Source organism: Leucopleurus acutus (assembly GCF_964270905.1).
Source record: "Leucopleurus acutus genome assembly, chromosome: 13".
In the NCBI taxonomy this organism is placed as follows: domain Eukaryota; kingdom Metazoa; phylum Chordata; class Mammalia; order Artiodactyla; family Delphinidae; genus Leucopleurus; species Leucopleurus acutus.
In genome coordinates, this window is record NC_139155.1 from 80,527,627 (window position 1) to 80,551,914 (window position 24,288).

The 24,288-nt window shown below is 45.2% G+C and overlaps 1 protein-coding gene across 3 annotated transcripts in view; it reads right to left on the bottom strand.

Moving 5' to 3' along the window:
• CIT (citron rho-interacting serine/threonine kinase) overlaps nucleotides 1–24,288 on the bottom strand; it is a gene marked incomplete at its 5' end in the record, with an annotated part of 169,926 nt that overhangs the window by 15,800 nt on the left and 129,838 nt on the right. For 2 of the 3 annotated variants that reach the window (XM_082852596.1, XM_082852594.1), the window contains 11 exons: nucleotides 276–367; nucleotides 992–1,172; nucleotides 1,720–1,857; nucleotides 5,003–5,167; nucleotides 5,432–5,594; nucleotides 7,241–7,348; nucleotides 7,776–7,916; nucleotides 13,335–13,439; nucleotides 15,529–15,664; nucleotides 18,529–18,722; nucleotides 19,733–19,930. In XM_082852596.1, the coding sequence (XP_082708722.1) occupies nucleotides 276–367; nucleotides 992–1,172; nucleotides 1,720–1,857; nucleotides 5,003–5,167; nucleotides 5,432–5,594; nucleotides 7,241–7,348; nucleotides 7,776–7,916; nucleotides 13,335–13,439; nucleotides 15,529–15,664; nucleotides 18,529–18,722; nucleotides 19,733–19,930 (1,621 nt within the window). The remainder of the gene's footprint in view (nucleotides 1–275; nucleotides 368–991; nucleotides 1,173–1,719; nucleotides 1,858–5,002; nucleotides 5,168–5,431; nucleotides 5,595–7,240; nucleotides 7,349–7,775; nucleotides 7,917–13,334; nucleotides 13,440–15,528; nucleotides 15,665–18,528; nucleotides 18,723–19,732; nucleotides 19,931–24,288) is intronic. The other variant, XM_082852595.1, reaches the window with a different exon arrangement.

Here is a 24,288-nt window from a genome sequence, read left to right on the forward strand (position 1 = left end):
TGCGGATTGGGGTTAGTTGGCTGCGGCAGAAGCTCTCGGAAGGTGTATTAGCAGGTGGAATCTTCAGGGCAGCACCCTGCAGGGTCTTCAGTGGGGAGACCTATAGACGTGAGTATCGCACCAATAACCTTCAGCGCAGTCATTTGGGTTTTAATTTTCAAAAATGGAAACTTGTAGAAGGCTTGCAACGCAGTCCGGAAAACAGAGCCTTCACACCAAGACTAGGACAGCTGGGCCAACCGCGTGCAATGAGATTCCCTGAGCTATTAATTTACCTTCTCTGGCTTCACTGTCGTAAATGAGGACTTTCGAGCCCTCCAGGACGATGTACTTCCTGTCCCAGCCTTGCTGTCCTCGTTTGTTATTCCTGGGAAAACAGAGATGGGAGAGAACTGTTTGAACTCAGAAGAGTCAGGCAGGGGGAAGGGGTGGGGAGGCGAGGGAATCCCGGTGAAGATGCTTCCCTCGGAAACATCGGGAATGAAGTGCAGGGGCAGGGGAAAAAAAAGCTTCCTTCTACCCTTCTGGGACGTAGGCTGGCCTCGGAATTCAACTGATGTAAGACACATGAACAGGAGAAAAGCATACACATTTTATTTTATGCGTACATGGGAGTCTCCACAAGAAAATAAAGCCCCAAAAGCAGATGGGCCCAAGTGCTTATATACTAAGTTGAACAAAGAGCAGCAACTGAGGAAAGGTAACAGGGTCTGTGTGCACAGACTTCTCTCAGCTGGCCTTGCCCGCCCCCGCTCCGGGGAGGAGAACGCTTCTTTCCTCCTGGTACAGGAAGAGCAGCTTTTACATGGGAGTTTTATCTCCTACTTTCCAAGAGAGAAAGGGGAGGTCAGAGTGTCACTCTTGCATCTGCTGTTTTCCAAATGCCTTCAGCTCAGAAGTATCCTTACCCCAAAGCGGCCCGCTCTGGGCCGGCACATCCTGCCGCCCTTCACCAGACCCCACCCCAGCCCGAACGGCCTTGCAGCAATACCTGGGCACCTTCATCCACCCTTCCAGGTGCAAGCCGCTGCTGGGCTCCTTGGTCTGGAGACCCGGGGAGTTCATTTTGTCACGGCAGAAGGCCTCAGTGAAGTGCGTGGCATATTCAGCTGGCAGGCCACAGGTGGCCGGCAAGCACGTGGAGCACTTGGGATGACACATGACCTGACATTCTAGGGAAAAGCAGTGAACAACCTGAACACACACTCGGCTGATGCTGGACCGTTCCCTGCCTCTGCCAGCCAACCCCCCCGCCTGGCCCGTCCATCTGGCCCCGCCATCCAGGGCATCCCTAACCTTTCCCAGGAGCCAGGCCCCTACGGAGAAGAGGAAACGAGACAGCCAGGCACTCTCGACCCAGGTTTCCTGGCTTCGCCCAGGCTGCCACAGACAGGTGTGTAAAACACATCTGCACATTTCCCTTGGAGCCAGCACACAGCCTAGAGGCAGGGAGAGACCAGCCTGACGGAAAGGGGGCTGGAAGTTCACAAAGCCCAAGGCATTTTGCACAGGGAATTGGAGACGTGAGCTGACAACACGTATAAACTCCCTCTTGAACAGGGGAAAAATAGTGTCCTCCCACTAAGACTACAAGCTTGAAAATGAATGCACTACATGATGAGGAATTTAAAAAGGAAAAAAAAACCCCGCCCCCATCGGACAGAATCTTAGGTGGAGATGCACAGGCACCCTCCCCCCACGCACAGCAGCTGCTCTTACCAAGACACTTGGATGCCTGGCGCCCAAAGTGCACGGTATCCAGACACACAGCGCACTGCGTGGCTCGCATGTTCAGTCCTACATTGAACCGGTGAGGAATGTTGTGGTGCATGCGCTCCTTAAGACGTCGGCTGAATTCTGGAGGAAAATTTTTTCAAAAAAATCATTAAAGTGCTGCAAATTATACCACCAAGAAGGTGAAAAGACGCCCCACAGAATAGGAAAAGTGTTCGCAAATCATCCCTCTGACAAGGAGTTTAGAGAATATAGGAAGAACTATAGGAAGAACAGAATATAGAAAGAACAAGAATATAGGAAGAACTCTTATGAAGCAATAGGAAAAAGACAACCCAATTAAAAAATGGGCAAAAGATCTGAAAAGACATCTCTCCAAAGAAGATAAATAAATGGCCGAGAAGCACAGGAAAACATGCTCAACGTCATTCATCATTAGGGAAATGCAAATAAACACCACAGTGAGATACTAGTTGACGCTCGCTGGGTTATCCAGACTCAAAAATATGGAAAATGCATGTTGGTAAAGATGTGGAGAAATGAAGGTCCTCATACGCTGCTGGTGGGAAAGCAAATGGTGCAGCCACTTGGGAATCCAGTTTGGTCGTTCCCCATAAAGTGAAACACAGAGTTACCAGATGACCCAGCAATTCCACTCCTAGGTCTACACACCCAAGAGAAATGAAAACATTATGTAGGCACAAAATTTGTGCACAGATGTTCACAGCAGCATTATTTATGATAGCCAAAAAATGGAAACAATCTAAATGTCCACTGATGGATTAATACAGAAACAAGATGTGATAACCACACAATAGAATATTATTCAGCAATTAAAAAAATGAAGTACTGATAAATACTACAAGATGAATGAATCTCAAAAACATTATGCTCTATGAAAGAAGCTAGACACAAAAAGTCATACGTGGTATGATTCATTTATAGGAAACGTCCAGGATAGCAAATCCATGGAGACAGAAAGCAGACTGGTGGTTGTCAGAGGCTCCATGAAGGGGGAAATGGGAAGCAACTGCCAATGGGTATAGGGTCGTTTTGTTTTTTGGGTTTTTTTTTTGGGGGGGGGGTTGGACCAAAAATGTTTAAAAATTAGAATGTGATGGTTGCACAGCCTTATGAACTTACTAAAAAACAATGAATTATACATTTCAAACAAATAAATTGTATAGTATGTGAATTATATCTCAATAAAGCTGTTAAAAACATTAGAGCACGTTAGTGACAGATTGTAAAATTACTTTAACACTAATAGATGTGTCTAGATTTATATGAACCAAATTAAAATCACCATTATCTGGTTATTAGGAATTAGGTTTTATTTAAGAACATATCACTGGCAGCAGATTGTTAATACAATGGCATAGATATTTGTGAGCATAGAGAAACATATGCTCCTAAGTCAGTTGTTTATAAATATTTTAGTCATAAACGGTTTGTTTTCCACATGAGATCATGGATCTAGAGCTTTTCAGAATCGTTTAAAGATCACTATTCTGAATTACAGAACTTCTGATTATTCAATACCTAAACTGACTGAAGAATTCTCACTTCATGCCCAGCTCTTTCATGAATAACCTCCTTTTTTAAAAAAAACAACTTTTAAGCCTCAAACACCTGATTCTTACATTTATAGTCCAGTCAGTTAAAATTAACAAGATTGATTTTTTTCCATTTAGAAGGCCCCCTTCTCAATAGTGACCTAACTAGCTAACGGCAGCTTTAAATAGAAAAATTCAGGATCCATATTTCTGAATCCAAATTGATTTCTCCATATAATGCTATTCCTGTTCCTTTATCAGAAAGTCATGAGGAATAAATAACATAAATGCACTTTGAAACTGTGAACAAGCCACGCACACGAAGGAGATGCTTCGAGTATTCCAAACTACTCAGGGAGCTGCTCTACGCAGCCTCATCGAAGGACACGGGGGCCAGAAATGATTTTCCTCTGTGTTACCAGCTCCACTTTGATGACTGTAAGAGTGAAGCTCTTTGATTCAAAGTGTTACGTAAACATAGGAAATGAGATGACATCATCGCTGAAGAAAACAACGACAACAAAATCCCATCGAGATTGGCAGCTAAGGTGGGTTGATAGTGGGACTTCCCTGGCGGTCCAGTGGTTAAGACTCCACGCTTCCACTGCAGGGGGCAAGGGTTCAATCCCTGGTAGGGGAACTAAAATCCCTCATGCCGCACAGCAGGGCCAAAAATAAGTAAATAAGATAAAGTGCGTAGCTGGTGATACCGTGATATTAAACCACAGCTCTACTCCACTCTCTGTATGACTTTCCAAACCACCTTCCTTGGCTTTTTTTTTTTTTTAAGTCCTTTCCGTCTCTAGGTGAACAGAGTACTTTTAAGCCCACAAAGTAAAACTCCTCACACCACTGGTATAAATTGGCACAAATTACCACCTTTCAAAATGAACATAACCTTTAACCTGATTCATTTCCCAAGGACTTATCCTACAGTCATAGCACCCACAGAGCTGCAGGGTATTCACTGCAGGATACATATGGAAACAAGGAACTGGAAATAATCTAAATGCCCATCGACAGGGTCCGGATTAATAGGTGGATCATACACCTCCCACCATGGAAGACCACACAGCCCTCTAGAAGGACGGGGTCGATCCATATGTGTTAATACGAAACTGGCTAAGACAGCATTTTAACTAAAAGAAGAAAGGTGTTCTGCAGTGTATAGCAGCGGCCCCCAACCTTTTTGGCACCAGGGACCGGTTTCGTTGAAGACGATTTTTCCAGGGACCGGTGCAGGGGGCGGGGGGTGGGGGATGGTTCGGGTGGTAACGCGAGCAATGGGGAGCGGGGATGACGCTTCGCTCGCTCGCCCGCCGCTCACCTCCTGCTGTGGGCCCGGTTCCTAACAGGCCACGGACTGGTACCGGTCCACAGCCCGGGGGTTGGAGACCCCTGGTGTAGAGCACAGTGGGCTATGATATTTATGAAAGACAAAAGGACTGAGAAAAATATGTTATTTTCTCCTGCCTCTTAAAGATGATTATATAAGACACCTGCATAATACAGACATGCAGTTACGTGCGTGAACGATGGCTGGAAGAGCACAATGGTTGACTCTGGGTAAGGGAACCGGGGTGGGGAGAAGGCTTACTTCTTACTCTTTATCCTTTAGTGTTATTACTTGTCATTTTCACCTTAGGTCTGCATTTCTCAGTCCATTTAAAAAAATGTCGATGCATGTCCAGTGCCCCCTTTTGAGGACATACCCTCTGGAGTCGAAGACTCCTTCCTGCGGCTGGACGGCGGGGCGAGCAGGCTCAGGGCGCTGGGCTGGTGCTCGGGCGACCGCACGATGGCGGACATGGCGATCTGCTGCCTGGCGGTGGCCGGCGTGGACGGGTGCGGGTGGTCTGCGGCTTTCCGGTGGGCTGCTGGGGAGAGACGGGTCCAACGCCTTTCGGTTAGCAGGGTCCCCGAGAGGCCCCAACCAAGTGGACCGCCCCGGGGGCTGGCTATCAAAGGCCCGAGACCAAAAGGACACACAGGGTGCCCGATCGGCAATGCCGAGGATGCCGTGAATCGTTCAGACGTGGGATGTCTGGGCTGTCACCACGAGGCTGAACTAGTCTCGGCCAATCTCCTTGAGATCGGTCCTCTGCCTCGTCCACCGCACTTGGCTTCGAGGGCACCCGTACCTTCCTCCCGGGCGGAGCGGAGCTCGATGCGGGTCTTCTGCAGGGCTTCCTCGAGCTCCGCGCAGCGAGCTTTCTCCTTCTCCAGAGCCACCTTCAGCTCATTGTACTGCAGAGGAACCTGTGTGGGCAAAGCAGGGTCCTCTTTCCGTCGACTAAATAAACCCTAGCAATGGAAACAGAGATATCTCCTAACTCCTGGAAATTGGCACTGGGAACTAGTGAAAGGAACTCTGCCTCGGGAGGAGCAGACCACGGGAGCCGGGCACATACTCACTGCAAGCGGGTTTAGTAAAAATGGCATGTGAAGGGGGAGGGGGGGACCGAGCCACAGCCCCTCCCAGCCGGCTGGAAAAAAAATAGGGGCGTGGAAGTTTTCACCGAGAGGGTCAGAGATGCTTGAACTGCCACCACCTCTTCCTTTAGCATTCCCAAGGAGAGCCATTTCCTGAGCCTTTACCCTCAAAAAATGGAAGTGGAGGATGGAAAGGAGACATGGTTCAGAAATCACTCTCGCCTTGAATTTGTCTCATGATGCTTCGTTACAAGACACAGAGATGAGTATTTTTTTTTTAAAGGAAGCAAAAAAAATTTAAAAATGGAATACTAAAATAATGTCACCACAAGGGGCTTATGCAAAAAACATGCAAATGGAACATGTATTGTACTTGGGAAAGAAAAGTATAACGTAGGGTAATGGGAGTGAAAACTAACAAAAAAAAATACACGGAAGCACCCTGACTACATCAAGTGACAAACTCAGATAACAGTCCACTGATAAAATAAACCAGATTCAGTATCATCAGCACCAACAGGCACGGTCACACAGCACACAAGGAAACCCGCCTCCACAACCACCACTGCTGCTCTGGTGCCTTCCCGTAAAGAGAACAAAGGGACCAAGAGACCGGCCGCCTCCTTCAGCCCACTCCCCAGTATCCTGTCATCGGAGGCCTTCCCTGTACCACCGCCTGTGCTACTCTGGCATCTGGGTGCCTTGGGAAGAAGCTTCAGGCTCCTTAGAGACCTTCTGGAACTGAGAACACATGACCAAACCTTCAGTGGTTCAGGGAAGCATGCCTTGGGCTTATTAAAAATCTTCCCATGTGTGCCTATGTATCACCCTGTCCATCTGTTTCTTTTGGTCATTGTTTTCAATTTATAGGTTACAATTTTAAAGAGATGGAGCCGCATCCCGTGGAAGGGACAGCTATCCAGTCAGACATTTGGGGCAGGTTACGTCAGCTCTCTGGGTCCCAGTCTCTTCTTGAGCCAATCAGAAGGACTGAGCAGATGATGGCTAGTTTTTCTGGAGTCCCGTACACATGACCTGAGAATCCTTCTACGGCCCCATACAGATGACATATTAAAACCTCTGGAATCCCATCCCCATGACCTAAGAACCCCTCTCTGTCTAGAATCCCATACAAGCGACCTGTAATCTCTCCAGAGTCCTGTACATGTGAGCAGGGAACCCCTCTGGAGTCCAGGACGCTGACCTGAGTATAAACCTTCCTCTGCTACCTCCCCCACCCCAGCTGCCTGGGAAAAAACTATCACTGCCTTCACAGAGGAAGGCATGGCAGCTTCAAAGGCCATGAACACAAAATGGTGTATTACAGACTCGAGGGTGATCGCTTCTCTTGAAGAGCTATTCTGATGATCCCAAAACCTCTTTTTCAACCCCAAACAAAACAAGATGCATTTTGTTTTCTCTGATGTTCCTAGGATTATCTATCCCAGTGGGCTTTACAGAATCACCACGATTGAGCAAAACTGTCAGCTCCCCGCTTTTCAAACCCTCTGACCCACCTTTTTCTTTTTAGCAGGTTGGTCCATTTTGGCTTGCAGAAAATCGATGAGTTTGGTTTGTTGAGAAATAGTGCCTTCCATTTTCACCTTTTCATGAGAATAGAGAACCTAAAATTTGTGAAAACGAAAAGCACCTCAGACACCGAAAGAAGTATACTTTTAAACTCGGTACTTTAAGAAAATAAAAAATAAAGTTGTTACAATATTAACATACGAAAAATTCAACCCAAGCCGCACTGGGCCAATCTTTATTTACTTAGTTCTGATCTTACTGCCCACCATCCCCCCAAAAAAGATGGACTGAAGTACGGACAGATATGTGAAAAAGCAAAAAATAGCAAATGGCAAGTAGGAGAATCTAGAGGGTGGTCATGATAGAAATTTCCCAGCTTCTCTGAACGTTAGAAAATCCTCATAATAAAATACTGGGAAAAACACACAACATGAAGATACTGCCCATTTGACCAGACAGATGGCTTTTAGCCATCATGCTTTGCTCCTGCAGACACTTTAAGTTCCCTTTGCCAGTTCTCACCTGAATGTTCTCTAGCTGATATTCCAGATCACTCCTTTCTGTCTTCAGCAGATCAGCCCGATCTAGAGCTTCCTGTAGCCCTTGAGTCAGACGGAAAATATGACTCTTTTGCATGTCCATCTGCTGCTGTAACTTGGCTTGCTGGTGGGAAGAGAGGCAGGAGAGGCTTCATACCACACACAAAGCAACGTGCTCCCTCACTGTCCCTATTACAAACTAATTTCAGACATGGCACCAAAAGCTCGGCTCATTCCGGAATGACCAACTGTCTGCTATTCCAAAATGATGCATGTGCAGTTAAAAAGAATTTGCACAGAAATCTCTGATGGCCAGCCACTCACAAGGTGCCCACCACAACAAGAAGTCCAGACTGGTGGGTCTGCCTTCCCAATCAGAGTTGCAGTTAAGGATATTTTGGTACTTCATAGTACGGGCCATCTGAGTTGACATCTAAGGCAGTATGACTTAATGCCATGACAGCCACGTTCTGATTTGTCCTTATTATTTTTTTTTTTTAAGATCTCAATTGCTGTTAAGAGAACTCACTTTGTGATTCTCCGTGTGGAATATACAAAGGGGAGTCAGGGCTTCCCTGGTGGCACGGTGGATAAGAATCCGCCTTCCAATGCAGGGGACATGGGTTCGATCCCTGGTCTGGGAACATCCCACATGCTGCAGAGCAACAAAGGCCGTGCGCCACAACTACTGAGCCCACGTGCCTAGAGCCCGTGCTCCGCAACAAGAGAAGCCACCACAATGAGAAGCCCGCGCATGGCAACACAGTAGCCCCCGCTCGCCACAACTAGAGAAAGCCCACGCACAGCAACGAAGACCCAACGCAGCCAAAAATAAAAACAAATAAATAAATAAATTGATTTAAAAAAAAACAAAGGGTCATAGCACCTCTAACTCAAACAGCACCTCGTCAGGGTGTGGGACCAACAAGCACCCCAATAGCCACAGTCGCAGGAGATATTTCTACCATGTGGGGAGGAAGGAAGATCCCAGGTTCAGTACAAGTGTCGGTAAAACCCAAGGAAAACAAAATTCTATTTAGGACATTGGAAACCACTTTGTGCTGGAAATCTCTCTCCAATTTTTTTTACAATGGAAGTCAACCAGAAAACAGAGCAGGCTATAAAGATACTGGGTTTATGACTCTCTTTCCTAAAATGCTTCTGTTTCTAAAAAGCAGGAAAGAGCAGCTATCCTGACAAGATGCTGCTTGATTTCACCCAACCCCTTGGGTCCAATCTAACCACACCACCAGTGGCCCAAATACTCCCTTCCCTGGTGGCCTAGAGTCTCTGCGGCCTTAAGGACAGAGGGCTGGTAAAGAGCTATAACCATCAGCACGGGAGTTTCCCAGCAGGCTAGGGCAAACCTCGGTGGCCCATGCCCCAGCCAGCCAAAGGCTACTGATGACCTTGGAATCTGCTGAAACCTCGCTACCTTATTTCTCTTCCCTCCACCGATGCTTGTCTTTCCATTTCTACTCCTCACCTGCCCTTCCTCTTGAGAGGCAGCTGATTCCCTGAGGCATCATGGTGTCATGGAAAAGAACCTGGGCTTTAGAACGGTCCAGACCCTGGTTCAAATCCTGACTTTAACTCTTATTAGTCCTGCGACCAGGGGCAGCTCACTGCCTCTCAGACCCTCAGTCTCTTCGTCTGTAAGTGGGGGTAATAACTCCCTTCACTGGCTGACACACCAAGCACAGTGCCCAGCATATAGCACATGCTCGATGAATCTTAGCGCTGACTCCTTCGTCTGTCTTTCTTCCCTCCATCCCGTTCAGGTGCGCCCCCCTCACCTTTCCATCTTCCTTTCCTGCCCGAACCTACTCCGACAGCCTCTCCCCATCAATCCTCCGTAAAGCAGGATACTAACTTATGATCACCTGCCCTGTGTGCGTGACCTGGAATTTCTGAATCAAACCACAGAACCCCCTAAAATACAGGGAAAGAAAGAGAGAAAACAGCTAAGATAACCTCCTCCAGGGAGCTATCTGTCCCCTGTAGCACAAATGATTACTTCTTGCAAATTACCCACTTTAGTTTCTCTCCACTATTTTAGGACAACACTAATTACTAGGCAGGAAGCAGAGAAACAAGTGCTAGGGACAAGAATCTGTTTGGTGACAGCCAGGCCCAAAATATTTCTCTAGAATCAACACATCAACTGTCCATTAGCTTTCCAGGAAATAGGCTACTTATTTACTACAATAGAAAACAAGAGTCACATTTGTGCTCAATGAAATGTTTTACAAAACCATTAACCTGCTTCCCAGAGAGAGGTAAATGGAGGCTGTTCCCAGTCAGTGTTAGAGTGAAAAGAGGGCTCTAGCCACGTGCTTAGATCTGTCCCCCAATTTTATGAGGGTGACAGGAAACTCGGAGGAAGCACAAAGGAACTAGATGACAGAACCAGAGCATGAAACAACTCTGGTGGCTGGGAAGATGGATCAAAACCAACAAGAGAAGGTTTAATAGGATGGTATTTTTTAAACACATCAACTGAATAAAGAAAGATGTTTAAAAAAAAAAAAACTTGTAGAAGGGCTGGTGGTGATTTAACAGATCGATGGGTGTCAGCAGTGTGCTAAAGCCACACAAAGGGCTTGGGTCACTGGCAGAGATATTCAGAGCCCAGAATGGAGGTGGAGATAGCCCACTATGCTGTGCTGTTCAAACCACAGGGGCTTCTAGAAACTCTCTTCGGAAAGATAAATCTATCAGAAAAGAACATCCCAAACACGGAAGGACTTCAAGTGTTCCATTTAGAAAAGAGAAGGCAATATGGGGTGGGAAAACTACAGAGATATCGAATCAGCTGTCACAGAGATGATACAATAAAAAGTAGTAGCTCTCTCACAGAAGTGTCACAAGGACTATAGGAGTTAATTCATGGAAAGTACTCAGAAAGGCACCTGGCACATAGTACGTGCTAATTAAACATTAGTTATTTTGATTACTAGTCAAGTGATTTGATCATTAATCAGTATTAACCTCCTACTTTGGTTGGAAATATGAGACTACACCCTGTTTTCATATGTTTCGATGTAATAGAACCAATGGTTGGAAGTTACAGGCTTTAGTTTACAATAAGAAAGGACTTTCCAAGAGTTACAGGTGACAGAAAAATGAGCTGGGATGTCTAAAGTCACTCTAAATTTTGATACTGAGGCCAAGGTTCACCGAGGCCCACCTGTGAGGAGGGTTGGGGAAGGGACTCTCCACCTTGGAGGGGGATTAACTCGACAGGATTAGCAAGTGGACTCTGAGCTCTGGCATCACGTCCAAGAGACTAATCATGCCTGTAAAGGGCAGTGTCAGAAAAGCTTCTGAGGCCATTTCTGGCCCGAGAGAAAAGATCTGGGAGAAAGATCCGTTAGTGCCCAGGACAGGAATAATAAAGGGAACAGCGGTGCAAGTGCTGGGAATTTGCACTGAATAACACACAAAACTTCTTTCCAACTCTGAGGCACTGATTCTGACCCCATTTACAAGAATCTGCACCTGATGGAGGGGAGAGCCAGGCTGAGCCCCCGGTCTCCTGCTTACAGAAGGCCCACCACAAGCCAGCATGCCAGCTGCGTTCCGGACAATAAAGATTGTTCTTAGTTCCCTAATGGTTTCGGCTGTCAGTGAGATCTGCCTCCCATTCAATGGCAGCCAGACAGACATCTGCTCAAAAAGCCCTCTGTGAGGTGCAGAATGGAGAACTGGAAAGGTTCCCAGGTAGTTTTAGAAGTGAGAACAAGGGAACTGAATCAGGATTCCAGCCTGCTCTTCCTAGCCCTGCCATTGACTCACCATGTAACCTCGGACCAAAGCACTGAGCTGTTGGGGCCAGCGCTCCTTCCTTGAAAGGAAAAGAGGACAGGCGAGAACACTGATTATTTCTGTTCCTCCTGTTTCCAACAGGTGCCTCAAGTGGGGGTGTTGCCTATTCATTCCAGATAAAAGACCACCATTCTCTATCTGACCACCGGGGTGATTTGTCAATTTCTATTATAATGTTCTTAGTGTCACCTTTGGTGAATTTCCCACCCACGTGTGTGTATGTGTGTGTGTGTGTGTGTGTGTGTAATTGATTTAAAAAATTTTTTGTTGTGGTAAAATATACATAAAATTTACCACTTTAATCATTTTTAATTGCACAGTTCTGTGGCAGGAAGTATATTCACATGGTTGTACGTCACCATCATCCATCTCCAGAACTTTCCAAAACTCCCACCCATAGTTTTTAAAGCCTCATTCTATAAAACATTTTACATTCACCTGCAAAATTTTCACCACACTTTTCGAACTTAATAACATAGTCATAATATTTCTACCAGCAGAGCCCCTCAGGGGCTACAGGTAGCACACAATAAAACCTCAGTTCACCAGAATAGATAATCTGGCTAATTCAACCGTCAGGCTCACTATAGCTTAAACAGAACACTCTTGGAGTCCAACTTCTCGTGAAATATCTTTATAAAGTGCATTTGTCCCGATAGGTCAATTCTAATGAACAAAGCCGAATTATCAGTGATTCAACCAAACCAGGGCTTTGGTTGGGAGTAGGAAGTTGTCATCAGTTTAAACAGAGATTTTCAGAATTCTGTTAAAAGGTACAGGAAATAACATAAGGAATGGATTGGTTTAGGAGACCAATTTGAGCTTTTCGTTTTGTGTCTCAAAAGCAGGGCATCATTTTTTTTAAACTGAATTAACTGGGTGTTCAAAAGCCTTCATGAGATTTGGCACTCAGTGTAATCTGATCAGGTCTCTGCCCCGTGCACAAAGCTAATTACATTGTTGTCCTATCAGCCTGCAAACTTCATGTACTTTGGACATAAACTCTAAAGAAGAATTTAACTCAATATCCATGTGCCTGCATATTTAATAAACTTCCACTTGGCACAGACTCGCTGTGTACTAGACACACCATTAAGCACCATTTGGGAGGACACAACGACAAAGAGGACCCCGGCCTTCGTGACACATTCTTTTAACGTGTTAAACACCTTTAAGAAAGTATCCGGGACTTCCCTGGTGGCGCAGTGGTTAAAAATCTGCCTGCCAAGGCAGGGGACACGGGTTCCAGCCCTGGTCTGGCAAGATCCCACATGCCGCGGAGCAACTAAGCCCATGCACCACAACTACTGAGCCTGTGCTCTAGAGCCTACGAGCCACAACTACTGAAGCCAGCGCACCTAGAGCCCATGCTCCGCTACAAGAGAAGCCACCGCAACGAGAAGCCCACACACCACAACGAAGAGTAGCCCCTGCTCGCCGCAACTAGAGAAAGCCCGCACGCAGCAACGAAGACCCAACGCAGCTATAAATGAATAAATAAATAAATAATAAAATAAAAAGATATAATGAAATAAAATTTAAAAAAAAAAGAAAGAAAGAAAAAAAAAAGGAAGTATCCAGTGACCACCTTACTCTTCCTTGAAAATTTCCACTTTGAAATCTGAACATCTTAATTTGGATCTGCCCACCTGAAGACAACAGATATTCACTTGAGAGTCCACCCGGCTCTATTTGCCCGGCGTTTTACACTCACCTCTTCCAGAAGCCTTTGTTTGAGCTCTCGTTCCGTCTCCAGCTTCTGTTGTAAACTTCGGGCATTCATTTCAAGCATGGCGTGTTTCTTCTCCAGGTCATTGAGCTGGACATTTGGAAAAAATTGGCCGTGACACCACATTTAGTAATGTCAGACGCTAACAACTTCTGCAAATATCCACAAACCTTCTCAGGTAAAGAATAATCAAGTTCTAAAGGTCGGAACATAAATACTGGTTTTTTTAAAAGTATATCACACATGTCCCTGTCATAGATAAGCCTTATGTGCGTTATTCTGTGAGGAGAGAATATTATTTCTAAGGGATGGGTCATATGTAGGGGGATGACTTCTCAAGAATTTATTTATCTGACATGCTTCGGCTGAATTAAATAATTACATTCTGAATGCTTACTACTCGCATAGGATAATATCAGGAGCTTTAGATGAAAGGACAGACAAGCTCTCTCCAGGATCTTACATCAGGTCACAAAGGCAGAGGGTGGCACCATAACTAGACACGTATACAAACAGTGACTGCTTTGTCAGGTGACGATTTCGATAAGAGGTACGGAGAAGAGAAATTCATCCTGAGAGACTAGTCGTCAAGAGAAGATGGGGTCAGAAAGTCTAGAGTCTTAAAGGATGGGTAGGACTTTGCTATAGAATACTTTAATAACAGTCAGGTAAAAAAAAATATCCTTCAAGCTAAACACAAAAGGGTTCATTTATCTCTAAATAATACATTTACTTTCCTCATGGTCAAATAATATATTTACTTTCCTTATGGTTAAAAAAAAATAGTAAGCCAATACCAGGAGGGTTCCTGAGTAACAAGCTCTAGCCTTGAATCTGATCATATTATTTCTATGAAATTCTGGTAAGAAAATAATCACGGATGTCCATAAAGATTTATGTTCATCACAGTGTTATTTATGATGGCAAAAACAAAAAAAAATGGAAGAAACTCAAATTTTCAACACAAGTGGAATCATTAAAATAGGTGCCTCAGGCTTCCCTGGTGGCGCAGTGGCTGGGAGTCCGCCTGCCGATGCAGGGGACACGGGTTCGTGCCCCGGTCCGGGAAGATCCCACATGCTGCGGAGCAGCTGGGCCCGTGAGCCATGGCCGCTGAGCCTGCGCGTCTGGAGCCTGTGCTCCGCAGCGGGAGAGGCCGCAACAGTGAGAGGCCCGCATACCGCCAAAAAAAATAAAAATAAAAAATAGGTGCCTCTGTGTAATTGATGTTTCTAGAACTACATGTTCAAAAAAGATTCACTAATTCAGGAAAAGACCCTAGTTATGTGATGTTTAAAAAAATATGTAAAGCTGTTTATATTGTAAGAACCTAAATTTATAAATAAATATTTATATGTATATACAAATTCACCAAGATAACAGTGATGACAGCTTACCAGTCATTTTTCTTGACTTTTCTGTGGTTTCTATATCTTCCACAATGACCCCAAATAATCACTTTTATAATCATGAAATTACAAAGTTACACAAAATTCAGAGGTTAGATTTCTACTTTATATTATGTGTGTGTGTGCATGTGTGTGTGTGCAAAAGAGCATGTATGTATGAGGCTATGTGTATACATGAAATTCCTCGGACCTTTTGTTATCTATAATATTGAAGCACCTATTCGAAATCTCTTTTAAGATTAGATAAAAATCTCCAAACACTGGTATGTCACTTTGTAAATACAGAGTGCTAGGTGGACAGAACACGTGTATTTCCAACGTGGAATACTGAGAACCTGCACCATCCTCAGATCCTACCGTGTCCCTGGACTTAGAACCCAGAGAGGCTGAGGCTTCCTATCATTGCAGCAATGGGATGAGCATGAGTCCTCAACACTCCCCGCTCCCCAAGGATGTTCGACATTAGACCCATGAAGGCGTCTAGAAATCAAATGCCAGAAAGCAAGAGTGTTGTGCACCCAGATCAAAATCTCAACCTCAGGGGCCCTGACAGGCAGATGTGAGGAAGTCACTGACCGACTCTGACACCCTAATACCTGCCCCCCTCACCCACGCTACTGGCAACAGAGGGCGGCCCACGGGGAAGCATAATCGCACGACTCCGTTTATGAAACATGCTGACCATTGATCGCATGTGACTGTGTGTCAAGCATACCTGCTAAAAGGAGGTGCACACGTGTATCTAAAGGGCAGGAGGGACAGGGGCTGACCTTGTCGGAGAGACTCTCGGCCTTCAGCTTCTGTTCCTTGAGAGCCTGCTGCAGGGCCAGAATCTCAGCCTTGTGCTCCTTCACTGCTAGCTCGACCACCTGGCGCGACTCGGTGATCCGCTGATCGGCCCTCGCCCTGCGGGGAAACACGGGCACGTTCAGAAGCCCCACCATCGCCGCCCTGCAGGAAGGGAGCTGGTCCAGCTCGGGCCCTGCTAAGCAACCAGACTGTGGGCTGGCGAGATGCCCAACCCGACCCCTTGTTCTGAATTATGTCTTGTTTTCTGACCACGTTCAGAAAGAAGATGTGACCCACTTTAGGCCCTGGGTAAAAATACTCTTCACAGGTAAAGTTCCTGTGAATATATATGCACTTGGAAAGGCTGAAGGCGATAAGGCATCTTTCCAAATGCAACTGGGTTGGAGAAGACGTCACAAGACTGTCACACCCTCCTACGGGAGCAGGAAGGGAATGAGGGCCTGCTGAAGGAACACAGGGTGCAGAGGGCCACGCGAAGCCCCATGTGAGCAAACACTTCCTCTCCTTAAAGTACATGCAAGAGGTGAAGTGTTCTGGGTGTTCCTCAAGAAACTGAAACTTGAACCTGACGGATGTATCAATATCTGTAAATAAGGTGAAAGAATAGAAAAACTGGAAGCAAACTAGAAAAATCACTGCCCCTCCCCCCTTTAGGTCTTATGCTTTGCTGCTTCCACACCTGGGCTTGTACAGGCTCCTCCACTGGCAGCTCTCCTTCCCCACCCGACAAATCCATATCTTACTCAGACTTCAAGGGTAAACTCAAAGACCACGTCCACCATAGAACCTTTCCCAGTTTCCCTCTCAGAAGCAACCTCTCCTTGTTGTCCCCTAAGCATAAAGGTATTTCTCGCCTGGCACAGCCCACTCTCTATTTTAGGCGTAGTTTACCTCCTCCAGTAGACTCTTAGCCTCTTGAAGACAAGAATTAAGAATTATATTTTACTCATCTCAGGTCCCACATAATACCAAAATAGAGGGAGGAAAGAAACGGGGGTGGGTAGCCAAGATCTTTCACAATTGCCCCTGAAAGTATACATGAAATGTCTTCCCAAGCACAGCCCATGATTACACCTTCCACGTGTGATTGTGAATTTCTTGATGCTATGGTCAGATTCCGTCCCCAAAACTGTCTCTGAAGGATTCTAGAAACAGCTGGCATAAGAGCTGGACTTGCAGGTGGGAGGGAGGGGGTCTGTGTGAGGGCAGCCAGAACGTATGGTGAGGACGGGGGGAGCCCAAGAGTTTGGAGGGAAACAGCAACAGAAGGTCTTAAACCAGCAGCCCCCTTACATCAGCAAGTACCCTGAATGGGAAGATGTCTAAAAGGGGAAGATTTTTACCAGTTTCTCTTGAAACTTATAGGTCCTCTTTGCTTCCAGTCTTTTCTAGTTTGATTTAGCACAGATTATACATCCAAGACAGTGATGAGTCTACTTTATGATCAAGCAAATGTGGGAGATACTAAAATGAATCTGATAGAGTCCTAATAAATGATAAATATTTCCAGGTATAGTTTATCTTGTTTACAGAGTTCAGAGTGGACTTCCCTGGTGACGCAGTAGTTGGGAATCTGCCTGCCAATGCAGGGGACACGGGTTGAAGCCCTGGTCCGGGAAGATCCCACATGTCACGGAGCAACTAAGCCCGTGCGCCACAACTACTGAGCCTGAGCTCTAGAGCCCAAGAGCCACTACTACTGAAGCCCGCGTGCCCTAGAGCCTGTGCGCCACAACTACTGAGCCCATGCACTGCAACTACTGAAGCTCGCATGCTGCAACTACTGAAGCCCACGCGCCTAGAGCCCATGCTCCGCAACAAGAGAAGCCACCGCAATGAGAAGCCCGTGCAACGCAACTAAGAGTACCCCCACTCGCCGCAACTAGAGAAAGCCCGCGTGCAGCAATGAAGACGCAACGCAGCCAAAAAAAAGGAGTTGAGAGTACCGCAGGAAGGCAAGTTTCAGAGGAAGGTGATATTAGCGAGGTTATGGGGGGAGGGATAGGATTCAGCTGGGCAGACATGAAGCCACGGGGCGAATACCAGCCCGTAGGTGTCTCCGCACAAACTAAGAAAGGCACGTGTTCTTTAAGACTGTTTACTTCCATCTGTTGGTAAACTGTCATAATATACTGATTTTGTTAGTGCAAAATCTGCTGCTGTGAGCTGTTAAACTGTCATAATAAATCTTCATATCTATGACGTCTTCAGTGCAAACAGCATCCCCAGCAGCATGCAGTACACAACCCTCACACCTGTGACCCCGGCAGGAAGGGAATTCTATGCTGGGAGGACTGTGGGAACACAGAGAAAAGATACTACCTGAAATTATTTCCTACCAAGAAATGGGAAAAAAAAACTTCTTATAGAGCAGTTGTTCTCAAACTGGGGGTGATTTTGCCCCCAGGGGACACTGGGCAATGTGTGGAGATGTTTTGGGTTGTCACAACAGGAGGAGGGAGCCACTTCTCGGGTTTAGTGGGGCAAGCCCAGGGATGCAGCTCGGCATCCTACAGCGCACAGAAGAGTGCCCGCAACAAAGGATCATCCGGCCCGAACTGTCAATAACGCCAAGGTTGGTGTAGAAGGCAGACTTGCGTCACGAATGACCAGGATCGAAACAGTGATGGTCTTGCTACATGGTCACAATGATTAGAAACCCGAGAAAAGAGTTTCTACAAAGAAAGCACTGAGATATTCTCCCTGCTGACTCCCAGGGCCCTGCATGGGGTAAGTGGTCACCATCTACTGCCAGATGGCACTGTCTGTATTTACAATGAGGATGACAGACCCATTCTGGTTTGCACAAGAGTCTCCCAGTTTTAACACGGAAAGCCTTATGTCCCAGGACACTGCTCAGTGCTGGCCAAGCTGGGACAATCGGTTACCCTGCTGGTAGCTCTGAGCTGGATCCTGCTGCTGTCACCTGCCATTGGCTTTCTACCAACAGGAAGTCCCACCTGCTCTGCTTCTCAGTGTCCAGCATCCTCTGTAACTCTCGAACCCGACACTCAAACTGGGACTTCTCGTCACCAAGGACGCTCCTCCAGGCCTCCCACTGCCGCTCTTTTTCCAGCAGCTCGTCGTTCAGGGCTTCCAGGTCCATGACCTGCTCCTCCAGCATCGTGCAGGTAGTCTTCAGAGCCTCCATCGTCTGCAAATCAGTATCACTGAGTTGTGCTTTGTATCAGATGAGGATTTCCCAGATGTTACTTTTGTCAGATCAGTTTCAGAAAAGCAGGAGTTTCTAACTATGGTCTGAAAGACACTATCTTTTTCTCCTACAGAATGAGGGGACCAGACAAGAATGGATGAAGGGCCATTTCTGCCGTCATCTTATAGAAAGAACCAGGAGGAAGACCAGGGAAAAGAGACCACACTTAACAATAAAGTGGCTCGGGAATTCCCCGGCGGTCCAGTGGTTAGGACTCTGAGCTCTCACTGCTAAGGGCCAGGGTTCAATCCCTGGTAGGGGAAATAAGATCTCATAGGCCATGTGACACAGCCAAAAAAAAATTTTTTTTAAATAAATACATAAAAATAAAGTGGCTCACAGAAGCATTCTATTCTAGTTTTAATGGTTTTAAATCAAAATCAAAAACAACCACACAAAGGACTTCCCTGGCAGTCCAGTGGTTAAGACTCTGCACTTCCACTGCAGGGGGCACGGGTTCCATAGGGATGGTGGGGAACTAAGATCCTGCATGCTGTGCGGAGCGGCCAAAAAACAACAAAAAAAACCCAAACCAACTAGACACTTCTAAAAGCCATTTTTAAAACCCACAAGCCTTCAAAACACAGACATGGGCTTCCCTGGTGGCGCAGTGGTTGAGAATCCACCTGCCGATGCAGGGGGCACGGGTTCGTGCCCTGGTCCGGGAAGATCCCACATGCGGCAGAGCGGCTGGGCCTGTGAGCTGTGGCCGCTGAGCCTGCGCGTCTGGAGCCTGTGCCCCGCAACGGGAGAGGCCACAGCAGTGAGAGGCCCGCGTACAGCAAAAAAAAAAAAAAAAACAAACACAGACATGATTATAAAAAAGAGCCCTTTTACTGGACAGGCTCAGTCTGAGAACCCTTGGGAGAGATGCAACTGGCACCTCCCCTAAAATCTAAAGGGGTTCCAAGTTTCCTGGGGAAGTCTCTGACATTGTTTACAATCCTTACTTGCTTCTGGCTGGTGAGCTGCATCTCCCTCTCCGTGATCTCGCGGCGGAGATGGTCTACTTCACTTCGCAGCTGTACGATCTCATCACTGGCGCCAGAGGCCTCATCAAGTTGTTTGGACAAGTAGAAATTTTGGTTGTTGAGCTCAGCATTGTCCTCCGTCAGCTGGTTTAGCTGCTCCTCCAGGTCTGTGATTACCTAAGAGGAAAGGAATCCGGTTACGCAGCAAGCAAGTTGATCTGAAATGAGAAATTGCTTCTAGAGCCATCAGCACTTGAACCTACATGATAATGACGATCAGTGTGCAGCTCACGTTTGCCCATCCAACCCCTGTGAGCCAAACTCAATCTCCCACACCCGCCCCCTTAGCGCCCAAACACACATATGCTGTAGGAGAACAAGAAATGTCTCGGATTCTTTTCTGACTCAGGATTCATCGGGAAAATATGGTAAAAACAAATCAATCAAAAGTGCCTGCCATATGGAAGGGGCAACTTTAAATGAGATCAAGTTCATGGACGATAATAGAATGTGGAAAATGCAAACTGAGGAAAAAGGAATAGTAGAGAGACTGGTATCACAATCTGCTAATTAAGCTAAAACGCCCAGGACACCATCTACAGGACATTATCCTGGGAAACAGTCTTAGAAAGCAAAAGAAAGTTCTTATCACGGAAGACTGAGTGAAGGACACTAAGAGTTATTTTAATAATATTTTAGGTAATAAATTTAAGTTCATGTAACAAAAGAAAAAAAAAATTTAAGGGACTCTCAGAATAATCCTGAAAAATAATACTGTATGACAGCATCACTTTAAATGGTTCTTATTATGCAGCTGGCTATCAGAAAGTGGGAAGGCATGTATATGAAATTGTCATTTTATTGAGAGAGATTTAATCTGGTTTTACTAAATGATTTCCCTGCTCAATGGCAGAATGATTTCAATTTCAGCGCATTTAGCTTTCCTGTTCTCTTTGCTGAGGTTTAGTACCAGCACTTGCAAAGGGCTTTTATATATAATACTTTAGAAGTTTAAGGGCAATTTTCTAATAATAGTTGGAATGAGGCGCACTGGCGGTAAATTAAATTTTACATAACTAAAAGGAGTAAATTAAAAGGAAATGCCTCTGAGCCTATGGTTAATTGTTTCCCATTTTCAAACCCAGAGTAGACTTAGTTTCTGAAATGTTGCCACTGTTTCCATGACTAACTCCCTATTTTAACCTACTTTGACTATCAATTAAAAAAAAAATCTTCCCAGGCACATAGAATTAAAGAACGTCAATTAAGTAGATATGTTCAATGTGGCCACAGCTTTTCATTTTGTTAACTGTGCTGATGAGCTTTTAATGCAGTAAGTGGTCTAGTAATTTGTATTTTAATATCAAAAGCCATGTTAATTCCTACGGTTTGTGTAACGCTATCAGCTACAAGAGGGGGAATAAAGGTTATCTGGTCAGGTTCTTGGCTAAACCTCCTTCATCAGGGTTAAAAAAAAAAAAAAAAAAAAGGAAAAAAACTGCAAGTCTGTCACTCCTAGCAGGCACTTCTGCCTCACAGGGAACCCTGTATCACCCTTTGTGTGACGTGGTTAAATCTCCCGAAAGCAGAAACAATGAGTAAACAATGCAGTAAACCCATTCCTTAAGATGGTTTTCCTCCTAGACTGCAAATGTCTCCACTGTGCTTCCTTCTACCTCTGCCCCCAAAGGAAAACAAGAAGACTGATGCGGCAAACTGGCCTGGAAGCTGCGCTATAAAATGGATTCTGGAAGCCCCAAATAAGCCACCTTGAACTTGGCTGGGTTGGTTTCTCCACCTGACACGGAGGTAAATACTATATTGACTACCTCCTCTGTTGCTCTGGTTTTAATGTTTTGGCTTTTTCTTGCGTGCTATTCTACTTTAACGCATCATGTGAAATACATGGGATAAAAATTAGTGACCAAGATGTTGAGGCACCAATGGTGCCCCATGGGGAGCAAACAGACTACAGAAAATCTACCCACATAAGAATATATATGCTGCCAAAATAATTTACTTGTCATTCAAAGACATATTTAAGCCTTTGGGTACCTACTCCCTTTCTTTGACTCATGAAAAAAAATGCAATTTATAATAAGCCCATTTCTGTCACTTCTTCTCCTCCTCCCCAAATTAGATTATAAAATGCTAAAGAAGAAACACTCGAAAAAAGTCAGGGAGGTGCCAAGATTACTACTCTCATTTCGACTGGCCACTGGAGTAGGAAGAGTCCTTCTATTTCCTGTCGTCACCCTGTTTTCAAGGGGTCTCTGACTTCTGTTCACACTTTGTGATGACTGGCTCTGTATTCTGTCATCATCTCTATGTTGCCTGTTTGACAAGAGGAGGATTAGGTGCTTGCACGAAAGCAGCCGAGGCCTCGTGAAAGCACGTTAGCGCATTCGGACGTTTCGTATGTCCTTCCTGCCCAAAAGCCGTAACACGTTGAGCTTGTGGCTCTGCTGGAGTTGCCAGAGTGTTAGACACACACAGATATTGGGCGGACCTGAGACACAGGCAGTAAATTAATGATCTCCGTGGTTTAAAAAAAAAAAAAAAAAAGAATAATGGGCTATCTGTGATTTTGAACCAGGTTATAAGCAAAGAGAATTCTTAGGTCTACTTTGTGGGTATATTCCCTCCACACCGAGGGCAAATGATCTGTTTCCTGTATTATGAGTCTCTTAAGCTTTCAACCCCAAGGATAGAAGGCAGGAAAGATAAACTGCAAGGCTGATTCCATCTTAGTGGTAAAAAAAAGATGAGGGAGATAGCTTCATAATGCAAGGGCCAGCAGAGCTTTCTTCTATGCTGTTTTTACAGATAAGAGATCTTGGTACAATTCTAACAGAAAACAGGGATATAAAAAAATTATCTACTCTCAGTGTCCAAAGAAAACTTTTTTTAAAGATCTCTATCAGTTGCTTTTTAAGCACACCTCGTGGTTCTGAGATACATGTGTTACCTCTCACACCTGACTGGGCAACCAGCAGAGGGAACGTTACCTGGTAAATGTCCAGGTAAATGTCGGGGGTGAAGACACCAGCCAGACAATGAGTATCGGGCTGAAAAGACACAGGGCTGACATCCTATTTTAACGCCTCATTCCTTCTTGACGGCAGCTATTTGCATATTATTTATTTTTAATCTTATAGCTGACAGATTGATTCATAATTAAAACCGTGTCATATGCTGGCCCACCAGCTCCTCTCCAAAACAGACTTAGGTAGGGTTTTAGGTGCCAGATTGAATCAAGTCCTTTTTTTAAATCTCTTCAAAATATAGAAATGGCCTGAGCTCGAAAATCTTACTGCTCATGAGCTTATTAAAAAAAGCTGCTAACTGGGAGCTCCAATTGATTGAGCTATTATAGGAGCTCCCACCGGTAACAAAGATGACATTTGCCAGCGGCGACAATCCTGGACAGCACCAACGAGAAAGGAACATCTATCGCGCTCTCCTAAAGTGTCTATAAAGCAGCCTTTGAACTTGCGAAAGTATAACTGAGATCTACCATTGCTGCCAAGTGTTGTTCTAAAGTGGTGGTTTTCAAACTTTTTTAAGGAGCAGGACCGTTTTCTACACAAGATTCTGTGGTAAATCCAATATAATAAAATGATAATAGCAACCAACACTGATTAGTGCATTCTGTGAGCCAGGCCCTGTACAAACACCAATGCACCATCTAATTCTTGCAGGAACCCCAGGTATTATTACCAAGTTTCGGATTCTATGACTCAGTGTTTCCTAGGTTTTACTGTTTCCGAAATCTGAATGTATATTGCAGCTAAGCAGCTGTCTCTCTTCCCTCACCCAGCCCCGCAAAGAGCAGTAATTAAATGAATTATGCATCTTACAATCAATGGTGTTTTGGAATTGAGGACATACAATGTCATCTCATTTCATGGACAAAGAAATGGAGCCTCAGGAGTGTAACATCACATAGGTTACCAAGAGACCAATTTAGAATCTGAACCAGTCTATCTGACTCCAGAGCGTGTGTTTTGGACCCCCAAGCTACCCAGCTGCCCTAGCTGAAATGTGGTTGGGGATCACTTTCTTGGGTTCCCCCTCCCACTGGGAGAGGCCCCCAAAGGCTTCTTCACAGAATGCCAGGGGTAAGTAAAGGAAGGATTAGAAGTCACTGTGCCAGAAAAAGAAAATTGGAGGGATAAAGAGAGTACAAAAGTTACATAAGAAAGTAACCAAATTTGTTCTACATATTGGTATATTCCATTAAAACTACACTTGCAATTTAAAAAATGGGGGGGGAGGGAGGATTACAAAGGCACACAAGGAAACTCTTGAGGGTGATGACTATGTTTGTTATTTTGATTGTTTTGCTGGTTTCACAAATATACACACATTTCAAAACTCATCAGGTTATTGTACTCTGATTATTCCTTAAGCTGTAAAAAAAAAAAAAAAAAAAGATGTTTAAAAAAAAAAAAGATGAAAAAAGGAGAAAAGAAAACTCCAGATGAATGGAACAGGATTACTGACGTACACATTTAAAATGCATCCAAGTTTAT